Source organism: Oncorhynchus clarkii, chromosome 5, assembly GCF_045791955.1.
Source record: "Oncorhynchus clarkii lewisi isolate Uvic-CL-2024 chromosome 5, UVic_Ocla_1.0, whole genome shotgun sequence".
Lineage (NCBI taxonomy): Eukaryota > Metazoa > Chordata > Actinopteri > Salmoniformes > Salmonidae > Oncorhynchus > Oncorhynchus clarkii.
Genome location: NC_092151.1, coordinates 23,742,384 through 23,753,812, shown reverse-complemented (window position 1 = coordinate 23,753,812; position 11,429 = coordinate 23,742,384). Strand labels below are relative to the sequence as shown.

Genomic DNA, 11,429 nt, shown 5'->3' with positions numbered 1-11,429 from the left:
GGAAACTTTACCCGCAAAGGGTAAAGTCTACAAAACGTAATCCACTTCGTAACAGATTGTAGTTTTCTTAACAGTATTAAACTCAAATGTTTCATTGATGAGAAAATTAGCAGACTATCGTCCAAAATCCTTCTCGCTCCATCTTCTCTCACAGCCGCCACTTCCCCACAGCCGCTTCCCCTCACCACCATATTTGGTTGTGAGTGGGACACGCCAACCGGATGCTTCAGATTTATACATCCGGTGAAACGTCTGGTTCACTGTTCTGTCTGTGGTACTGTCTTTGCTGCCCCTGTAACCGTTTTCTAGAATTAACGTTCGGATAGTCATAAAATACGATTTCCTGTACATTTTCAAGAGGAAGCATTTCGAAAAATGAGTGGAATTCCAGGCACCGCTGTCATTCAAATCACCAATCTGTCGTCTGCCGTGAGTAGTGAGCAGATGCGCACTCTCTTCGGCTTTCTTGGGGACGTCGAGGAGTTACGTCTTTACCCCCCGGAGTAAGCGCTATCAATTCGGCATGCCTAATAAAGAAACACCCAGGATCAAGGGCCTACTCCGCACGTTTACCATTGGTGCAGCTAGCTACCGGAGTTTACTTAATGTAGATAGATAGGCATGTATAGCTAACGTTGACTTGTAAACTGTGTTCATTCAACATCCATGTAATTTCTAATATATGTCTGTGTTCTCTTACAGCAATGCACCACTCCCCTTCTCGTCCAAAGTATGTTACATAAAGTATCGAGAGCCTTCCAGTGTTGGCGTGGCGCAACATTTAACCAACACTGTATTTATTGACAGAGCTTTGATCGTAGTCCCATGTGCAGAAGGTGAGTATGCCCAAACTCATTCAAGTGATGATGTTGACATAATGAGTGTTTTGTGTAGTCAACACACTTCCTGTGAAATTGTGTTGTCTATTGGTTCGTGAAACCGCTGAAATTCTAACGTTAAGTATCCTACATTCAAATAGCAGGTACATGCAAGTGTTTCTTTCCAGTGTTTTGCTGTGTTGGTTTCCATTAGGAATACACATGAACACAAATGCACTTTCACACTTGCACTGTATCCCAGATCCAAGATGGCCTAATCCACAATGAGCACTCAATTAATCCTAAGCACCTGTCACAACTAGCTAGATAAAAGCAGTGTGTTTTGTCATGGGGCTATACACAATATGAAAATAACATGATCATTTGCACGGACCATGGAAGGCACATTGTAGTAGCAGGAGTAGACACTTAGAGTAACATCATAGACTAGTACCACCTCACTGTATTCAATGACAGTTTATGCTGGTCTGGCAATACATCATCCACATTCTTGCGAAATAACACTTGACTCGGATTCTGATGTTCATGACAAAGGTTGACGTGATTGTTATGGGTATAATGCATAGTGATATGGAGGTGATTTCAAGGATGGTAGAATAACATAATAAATAATTAACTACTTCTTTTCTCTCTTTATTTTGTTGGATTTTTTAAATTTTTTTTTATTTTTTTTTGCTTAATCTCCCTGTCTTCTAGAACCTTCTTGTTCCATTATTTAGCGTATAGCTTCTCAAAAAAAAAAGAGAAAAAAGTGGTCTCACCTTATCTAACCGATTCTCTCACTTGAAATGCTTTTTTGTCCACGTTAACTTAGTGCTGGATGGCTACTGAGTTTATTAATTTGGTTTTGTATGTTTTTTCTGTGTGATTATGTGTGCATATCAGATGACTAGACTGGCCCAGCTGTTACACTACACTAGCCTGAGTCAGGCATTGTTTTCCAAGCCACTATCCCCGCTGGGGCCACCGCTGCCTTCAAGGGGGGAATGTGACCAAGGAGAATAAGCCCGCTGAACCTTCCAAGATGGACACCTTGTCTCTTTTTATTTATCTTTCTTTTCTTTCTTTTTTTTGGTTGGTTTCTTTTAGTTTTTACTTTCACATGTTGTCCCTTGCCTTGTCTGCTCCCTCTAGACTCTAGCTACACTATTGCATTATTCCTAGCACATGTTTTTCCGTTTATTATTTTGGGTTTTTCTTTTTTCCTCTCTCTTTCTCTCACCTCTTCTCTTTCATTCTTTTGCTCATTCTCTCTCTCTCCTTCCAGTCTGTGATTGAGTTCTGTCCAGGTTGCCATGGCACCCAGGTGGAATGTGTATCACACATGGGCTGCCATGAAGATGACTAACACATTTTACTTTCTTTGTCTCCTGCTCTTGGTCTATGGTTAGGATTTCAAATATAGGGCTCATCTAAACCTTAAACTCACTAGGAGAAAGTATCATTAACTTATAAGTAGTATAATAGAATAGAACCTTTACATTTTACATTGGTAACATAATGCTTATACTGATAGTATAAGAATTTGATTACATGGACTTTTTATTGCTTTTGCCCTTAAGCCTTAAATTATTGTAATTGTTTTTTTTCTTCTCAAAAACAAAGCCACTAGATGAATTGAAAGACCCACTGCGCCCTTCCCCTCTTCCATTCAGGAACGGCAGATTGAACCAGTAATAAGAAAGTGAAAGATTTCAAATCCGTTGTTTTTAGGTTTTAAGTTTTGGTTAACGTTTGGGAATTTCTCAAGATTCTTAAAAAATGTTCTTCTTTTCTGTATCTGATGTTCTGTGTGCTATTAGTGATGCAGCCATCATGAACGGTTGTCTTGTGTTGCACTCCTTTCCAACACTGCGAAACGATCGCCCTACGGGAAAAGCGCCCATGCTTGCTATCGTATGGTTCATGACCAATATGTTTCCAGTACAGGTGACCCATACCTCAAAGTGTTCTCTGCATTATTTTTTGAATCTATGAAAAAAAGAGGACAAAAATCAGGATTTCCCTTTCGTTTGTGAGGAAAAAGTCATGTTAACGTTTTTGTCTGTTCATAGCCTGAATGCTAAATGACTGACTTATTACAGTAAATTTGAGAAGTAGAGGGAAACCTCACTGTGGATGCTCAACCTTTTTTTAGCATCGGCTCTTAGACTCCTCAGTAACTAGCCAATAGAGCTAGGTCTTTGTATGAAGAAGGAATGTTCTCTCTCTCTCTAGAATACTGGGGCTATAATACTGCAGTCATAGAGGACGCAGAAGGGTTGTTTCCTGCCATGACCTGCTCTAACTCCTCGCCTTGTCCCACAGGGAAGATCCCAGAAGAAGCCAAGGCCTTGTCTCTCTTGGCACCTGCTGCCCCCCCTGCTGTTCCTGCTGTACCCAGCCTGATGCCAGGCGCCGGCCTGCTGCCCCTTCCCACCTCGGCCCCCATACAGACTGTGAGTTTGGGATTAATAGACCGTACCAGGGTGCTCAATTTCCAGTCCACAGGCCGACTTTGGTCTCTGGGATGTTGCTGACTCGTCCCACATAATAGTTGTGACAAATATTTAGTCAGTTCTCAAGTGTTAGTTTTAATATAAGTAGTCTTCCAAGAAGTGCCATAGCTTGCCAAGCCTCTGGTACAAAAAAGATGAGAAACACTGTGCTATAAAATTTTTGATCAGTAGGAGGTGTATTGCTTTACCACAGACATATTTATTAAGCTCTACAGCACCTGTGCAACATTTGGGCCTTTTATTTTCAGAAGGGAACAAATGGCAATCAAACTTAAAGATATCATCAAACTGTTTCTATGTGCGGTACATCTTACCTGAAAATCTCTCAATCTTTATTCCACCTCTCCATCTGCCTAGTAAACCTTGCTCTGTTTGTGTTACTGCAGCAGCTGAGCGTCCCTATTGTGAGCCTGGCGGCATTGCCAGCTGCCCTGGACCCTGCAGTGTCGGCCCTGGCTGTGACTGGAGCAGGTGGGGTGTCGTCCTCCGCCCAGCCCCCCCTCATGGGGAACGTGGATCCCTCCAAGGTGAACGAGATCAGAAGGACTGTCTACGTTGGCAACCTCAACTCGCAGGTAACAGGGACCCTAAGAGTAACTGAAGTTCTGTGACAGCTATTCACATTTTCATATATATTTCCCATTGACATGAATGCATGATTTAAGCTCAAAAGTCAAGTTAGGTTATAGCACTTGGATGAAGCTCTTTCTCTGTTATATTAAGGGTTATCATCTGTCATAGGATGATGCCATAATCTTATGACGGTTACAGATGTAAGATCTTAATTTGAGCCAGTTTGCTACCGTAGGAAAATTATTCTGCTGCAACAGGAAATTAGAATTATTATATGGATTATAATTCATGGATATTGTTTTAGGGGTTGATCAATTTTACATTAGGGCAAATCAAGTCTGACGTTTTTAAGGCTTTAGAAGCCTTTTTTAACATTGAATACACTACAAATTCTCATCAATAAAATGGTGATCACATTAAGATCCTATACCTGTATCTTATTGCATTAATGTTAAAATGTGCTCTCTTCTCCCTCCGTAGACCACTACTGCAGAGCAGCTGCTGGAATTCTTTAAGCAGGTGGGCGACGTAAAGTTTGTGCGCATGGCGGGGGACGAGACGCAGCCCACACGCTTCGCCTTCGTGGAGTTTGCCGACCAGGATTCAGTGTCCAGAGCGCTGACCTTTAACGGAGTCATGTTCGGAGACAGACCCTTGAAGTAAGTCTCATAACGTTTTTATTCTATAGAAAATGTTATATGTTGTGTATCTCGTCTCAAAATATTATTAGTGGAGATACACCTATGTGTTACCCTGTTCACTGTTATTGAATATTGATTGTGATGATTGTGCTTCTCTCCAAATTCAAATTAAATGACCAGTTGACATTTTTTGTGGTAGTACTACCGCACGTTGCTCAATACTGTGCTGTCTTTGGAATCGACAAACGTAGCAATTCAAAGTCTTACGCCTCTTAAGTGAATTGTTTTCCATGTCTGTGGTGATTTGCCTTTCTGTGTTGTGACTTGATGTTCACTAAGTTGCGTTAATGTGATATAACGTTGTGTTTTGGTCAGGATTAATCATTCCAACAACGCCATTGTGAAGCCCCCAGAGCTGACCCCTCAGGCTGCAGCCAAGGAGCTGGAGGATGTAATGAAGAGGGTCAGAGAGGCCCAGTCCACCATTGCCGCCATCATAGTAGAGCCAGGTCAGAGGTCAAGCACTCTCATCCTCACGGGTACCCTTGTAGCTTTTTTCGTGTGAAAATGGTTGGATGGTATGAAAAGGATTATGCCCGAGCCAAATGCATCCTAAATTGGATTTATTTAAAAGCACAACTCAAAGGCAGGCACAGATTTAGTCAGCAATAAAAATGCTCAGGCTTTACTGCAGATGGAACTACAGGTATATGAATAGATACAGGAGTGACGTTTCAACATCTAAGGATGTCTTTCACAGACAGATTGGTATGATTAGTCTGACCAATCACTTCCTGTTACAGAGGAGGTGAAGAAACGCTCATCCAGTCACTCCCGACGTTCCAGGAGATCCAGAACACGGTCACGATCGCATTCCCGCTCGAGAACGAGGAGGAAGCGGTCCCATTCTAGGCACAGGTACGGTCCGGGATTGAGAATTCCTCTCACAGGCAAATAAAGTGAACTTGGTTTGGTCTAATAATATAAATTCTCCCCTTTTTTGCTTTCTCGTCTCCAGAAGCAGGCTCTCTCAGAGGTCACGGCCCAAGGTCAGCGAGTCCCACGTCTCTCGGGGGATCCACAAGAGACTTTCGCGCTCCAGATCACGGTAGAACTACAGCAGTCTGTTGTTCCAACTATTTTACCTTGAGATAAGCCTAAAGGCTTTTGTAAATCAAATAAAGCTGTTAGGAAATCTTTAGTCATGAGGATGGCGTTCGTTCAAAAAAATGGTATAGTTTAAATGTGTATAGTTTATTTTGTTAGTCTGCACATCACCTTAAATGGTGTGCATTCTTTGTTTCTTTAGCTTTAAGCCAGGACCCAACATTTGGTAAATACTTAGAGGACTGTGTTTTAGCAGCAGTGCCAGTATGATGTTGAGTTTACTCATTGAATCACTAGGCTCCAGTCTCTCTGTCATGGTTTGTACCAGCTTGCAGATCAAAGGCATCTAGGAAAGGAGTGACACACTTTCTTGTGTACTGCAGGGACAGGCGGAAAGAGAGGGAGCAGAGGACGAGAGGAAAGGATATATCTCGGGTTATAGAGGATAGGAGGCAGAAGGAGAAAAAGGCTAAAACACCTCCAAAAAGCTACAGTGCATCCCAAAGGTCCAGGAGCACGAGCAGGTCAGCAGAACACCATACTATACATGCTTCCTGAATGTACTCAGTGGTCAGTTTATTAGGTACACCACCCCTTTCACAAAAAAATGGTTAGCTTCTACAGACAGTGAGTCATGTGGCCCTGGCTTGTTATATAAAGCAGGCAGACGGGCATTGTAACTGTTCGATTGAACGTTAGAATGGGCGCACTGCTTCCACTGGTTCCGGTATCTCAAAATACCAGCCTCCTGAGCTTTTCACCCCAGTGCGTGAAAAGGACATGTAAACACGTTAATCGGCGTTCCAGCTGTGTATTTAATCTGTACATGTGCTAGCAGCAGCCGAACCAGCCTCCATCTTTAGCACGAGTAAAGTGTGTTCAGAACAACTGAATGTAGAAGTTGTTTTCGCATACAAACTTCTTATGTTCGAACTAAGAATCAAATATCCTTCCCAAAAATAAAATGTTGACCTTGGTAGAACGTTTGTTTTGCTTGGTGATTTTCTGCATTTTCAGAGTGCCATCAGGTAGCCTGATTTCAGATGTGTCCAGAGTGCCATCAGGTAGCCTGATTTCAGATGTGTCCATGTAGATAACAAAAACATGAGCTTGCACACACCCAGAATAATAGTTTGTGTGGAGGTGCTGACTAACGGTGAATAAACTATCAAAATAATGAAAGTCGCACACTCCATGTGTAATATCCCAGCAATTTAATGGGCATCTACCAACGTTTCGGCATCACTGTGCCTTCCTCAGAAGTGTCCATGTAAACATAATTATTAGGAAATTGTTATTCTTGCAAAGCATGTAAACGTTTTAATCTAATTATTATATTCATCTGGCTATTAATGTGTGCGTGTAACTGCACTCAGTGTCAAGTGTTTACTGTAAATGATGCAACAACAAAAAACGTCCAGTAAGCGGCAGTCCAGCTCGTTGATGAGAGGTCGAAGGAGAATGGCAAGAATTGTGCAAGCTAACAAACGGGCCTCAAATAGGCAAATAATGGTGCAGTACAACAGTGGTGTGCAGAACGTCATCTCGAATAACAGAACTCGTCAGTCCTTATCACTGATGGGCTATTGCAGCAGACCACACAGGGTTCCACTCCTATCAGCTATGGGCACGCGCTCACCAACCCTGAGATTTGAGGAGTGGAAAAACTTTGCCTGGTCTGAAGAATCCCGGTTCCTGTTGCATCATGCTGATGGCAGAGTCAGGATTTGGTGTAAGCAGCATAAGTACATGGCCCTATCCTGCATGGTGTCAATGGTACAGGCTGGTGGCGGTGGTGTAATGGTGTGGGGAATGTTTTTCTGGCACACATTAGGTCCCTTGATACCAATAGAGCAAAGTTTTTAACGCCACACCTTGTGGAATCCACGCACTGAAGAATTCAGGCTGTTATGGAGGCGTACATAATAAACTGACCACTGAGTGTAAATAGTATATCAAGCTGAAATCCTTTCTAATTGATTTATAGTTAAGCACACATCTTAAATTAGGGTAGGGCCTGTTGATGAAACAAAAATATACTTATTTGTTCAGCTAACACACTATATAAAATGAGGGCTGAACTGATGTACACACAATAATATCCATAGGCCTGTCTGAGAGCTCTCGATATTAACAAAAACTCCCAGTTAATATTAAGAAATGTTGGTGTAAATTATTTTCAGGGGCCACAGAAGGAAGAGCAGGGATCGTTCTAGGAGTCCCAGAAGGAAAGCCAGGTCTCCCTCACCAAAGAGGTACAGTAAAACAATGTAGTACAACGGGACCATTCAACACAACAATCAGCACCACCACAACCAAGCCCATAGGGTGGGAATCCTAACTTGAGATACCCATGTGTAACTTAAATCTTGCATTATGGTGGTCTCTGGAAGATTTGCACAAACAAGACTTTGGATGACGTTACTCTGTCGATCATTAAGGGTTGTGTTGACATTTACATTTGCAGAGGGAGGAAAGACGAGAAGAGGGAGAAAGCAAGGGATGGCAGCAGGGAAAAGAGGGAGAGTTCCAACTCCAGGAAGAAGAGCAGCAGAGATAAAGAGAAGATGGAGCTCAAGGCCAAACCTATGAAGGTGAGAAGACTAATGCTATAGTTGCTGACTTCAGAATCCACTCCTGACCGTAAGTGCACTTGTCAGAAGTTGACTGTATTTGTGTCTATAATCATTGTCCTTTAGGGTAATGTCCTTATCACTGTAATTAGCATAATATCTGCACGTCGTCAAGCCTGTCTCGGAAAAACACTGGCCTACTTCTCACTGCACTAAAGATCAAATCTCTGTGAAACTCCACTCTTCAGAATTGATAACAATCTGCAGACAGCTTACTAGGGGTTCCTCACAGTAAACTTTGTTTGGCGACTTTCAACTATGCCACTGCAAGTGTTTTGTACAGTGTGTGTGTCGTATGAACAATGTTGCGCATAGCTATATTCTAGTTTTGAGATTTTGGGCCTCGCCCATTCTTTCCTGCAATATCCCTTTGTAGTTGTTAGTGTTAAATTGAAGTATGAAGTACCAAAAAAAAGTATGTGGTGTGCAATATAGTAGTCTCGATCAATAGTCTGAGGTGAGGCAAACTGAAAGGTAAGGACTGAGTTTGGCAAGAGAGCTTTTACACATACTGCCCCATCCTGTAACTCTTTGCAAAATTTGTATTACAATTGAGGATTTAATCACACTAGAATGTTGTTTTTACCATGACTCCTGCTCTTTCTATACTCTTTATGACAAATGATTGCACTGTTTTTACATGACAATTTGGGTTGTACAGTTCATTCGGAAAGTATTCAGACCCCTTCACTTTTTCCACATTTTGTTACGTTACAGTCTTACTGTAAAATTGATTAAATTAATTTTTTCCCTCATCAATCTACACACATTATCCCATAATGACAAACGAAAACATTTTTTTTTGTTTGCAAATTTATTACAAATAATAACCTACATTTTTTGCATACAGTACCAGTCATGCGTTTACTCATTCAAGGGTTTTTCAAAATAGTGTTAAACAAATCAAAATATTTTACATTTGAGATTCTTCAAAGTAGCCATCATTTGCCTTGACGACAGCTTTGCACACTCTTGGCATTCTCTCAACCAGCTTCACCTGGAATGCTTTCCAACAGTCTTGAAGGAGTTCCCACATATGCTGAGCACTTATTGGCTGCTTTTCTTTCACTCTGCAGTCCAACTCATCCCAAACCATCTCAATTGGGTTGAGGTCAGGTGATTGTGGAAGCCAGGTCATCTGATGCAGCACTCCATCACTCTCGTTCTTGGTCAAATAGTTCTTACACAGCCTGGAGGTGTGTTGGGTCATTGACCTGTTGAAAACAATCACAGACAGTGTCACTAGCAAAGCGCCATCACATCACCTCCTCCGTGCTTCCATTGACCTACTCTGCGTCTCACAAAGACACAGCGGTTGGAACCAACATTTTCAAATTTGGACTCATCAGACCAAAGGACAGATTTCCACCTAATGTCCATTGCTTGTGTATCTTGACCCAAGCAAATCTCTTCTTATTGGTGTCCTTTAGTAGTGGTTTCTTTGCAGCCTGATTTCATGCAGTCTCTTCTGAACAGTTGATGTGTCTGTTACTTGAACTCTGAAGCATTTATTTGGGCTGCAATTTCCTAGGCTGGTAATTCTAATGAACTGCAGCAGAGGTAACTCTGGGTCTTCCTTACCTGTGGCGGTCCTCACGAGAGCCAGTTTCATCAGAGCGCTTGATGGTTTTTGTGACTGCACATGAATACATTTTCTGGATTGTCAATCCAGTTGTTTTCTGGATTGACTGACCTTCCTGTCTTGAATGAATGATGGACTGTTGTTCTCTTTGCTTATTTGAGCTGTTCTTGCCATAATATGGACTTGCTCTTTTACCAAATAGGGCTATCTTCTGTATACCCACCCCTACCATGTCACAACACAACTGATTGTCTCAAACGCATTAAGGAATTCCACAAATGAACTTTTAACAAGGCACACCTGTTAATTGAAATGCATTCGAGACGACTACCTCATGAAGCTGGTTGAGAGAATGCCAAGACTGTGCAAAGCTGTCAAGGCAAAGGGTGGCAACTTTTTGCATACTACATGATTCTATTGGTGTTATTTCATAGTTTTGATGTCTTCACTATTATTATACAGTGTAGAAATAAAGAAAAAAACCTTGAAGGAGTAGATGTCAACTTTTGACTTGTACTGTTAGTATTCAGACCGTTTCTGCAGCATTGAAGGTCCCCAAGAAGACAGTGGCCTCCGTCATTCTTAAATAGAAGTTTGGAATCACCAAGACTCTTCCAAGAGCTGGCCGCCCGGCCAAACTGAGCAATTGGGGAAGAAGGGCGTTGGTCAGGGAGGTGACCAAGAACCCGATGGTCACTCTGACAGAGCTCTAGAGTTCTTCTGTGGAGATGGGAGAACTTTCCAGAAGGACCACCATCTCTGCAGCACTCCACCAATCAGGCCTTTATGGTAGAGTGGCCATACTGAAGCCACTCATCAGTAGAAAGCACATGACAGCCCGCTTGGAGTTTTCCTAAAGGACTCTCAAGACCATGAGAAACAAGATTCACTGATCTGATGAAACCAAGATTGAAGTCTTTGGCCTGAATGCCAAGCGTCATATCTGGAGGAAACCTGGCACCATCCCTACGGTGAAGCATGGTGGTGGCAGCATCATGGTGTGGGGATGTTTTTCAGCGGCAGGGACTGAGTGACTAGTCTGGATCAAGTTAAAGATGAACGGAGCAAAGTACAGAGGTCCTTGATGAAACCCTGCTCCAGAGCACTCAGGACCTCAGACTGAGTTGAAGGTTCACCTACCAACAGGACAACGACCCTAAACACACAGCCAAGACAATGCAGGAGTGGCTTCGGGACACGTCTCTGAATGTCCTTGAGTGGCCCAGCCAGAGTCTGGACTTGAACCTGATTGATCATCTCTGGAAAGACCTGAAAATAGCTGTGCAGTAACACTCACCATCCAACCTGACAGCATGAAAGGATCTGTGAGAGGTGTACCAAGCTTGTAACATCATACCCAAAAGAGGACTCAAGGCTGTAATTGCTGTCAAAGGTGCTACAAAAAAGTACAGAGTAAAGGGTCTGAATACTTATGTATATGATATTTGATATATGATATGATATATGATATATATGATATTTATATTTTTAGAGTAAGGCTGTAACGTAACAATTTGGAAAAAGTCAAGTGGTCTGAATACTTTCCGAATGCACTG

At 42.2% G+C, this 11,429-nt stretch overlaps 1 protein-coding gene across 3 annotated transcripts in view; it reads left to right on the top strand.

The window, feature by feature from the left end:
• Positions 1 to 228: 228 nt before the first annotated feature.
• The window catches only part of LOC139408555 (splicing regulatory glutamine/lysine-rich protein 1), a 14,926-nt gene continuing 3,725 nt past the window's right edge, over positions 229 to 11,429 (top strand). The window contains exons 1-13 of one of the 3 annotated variants that reach the window (XM_071152590.1): positions 268 to 503; positions 703 to 836; positions 1,725 to 2,512; positions 2,642 to 2,768; positions 3,147 to 3,277; positions 3,724 to 3,912; positions 4,391 to 4,569; positions 4,927 to 5,060; positions 5,355 to 5,469; positions 5,570 to 5,659; positions 6,042 to 6,182; positions 7,842 to 7,913; positions 8,126 to 8,252. In XM_071152590.1, coding sequence (XP_071008691.1) covers positions 2,738 to 2,768; positions 3,147 to 3,277; positions 3,724 to 3,912; positions 4,391 to 4,569; positions 4,927 to 5,060; positions 5,355 to 5,469; positions 5,570 to 5,659; positions 6,042 to 6,182; positions 7,842 to 7,913; positions 8,126 to 8,252 — 1,209 coding nt within the window. In that variant the 5' untranslated portion in view covers positions 268 to 503; positions 703 to 836; positions 1,725 to 2,512; positions 2,642 to 2,737. Of the gene's footprint in view, positions 504 to 702; positions 837 to 1,724; positions 2,513 to 2,641; positions 2,769 to 3,146; positions 3,278 to 3,723; positions 3,913 to 4,390; positions 4,570 to 4,926; positions 5,061 to 5,354; positions 5,470 to 5,569; positions 5,660 to 6,041; positions 6,183 to 7,841; positions 7,914 to 8,125; positions 8,302 to 11,429 lie in introns of all 3 variants that reach the window. The other 2 variants (XM_071152588.1, XM_071152589.1) reach the window with 2 other exon arrangements.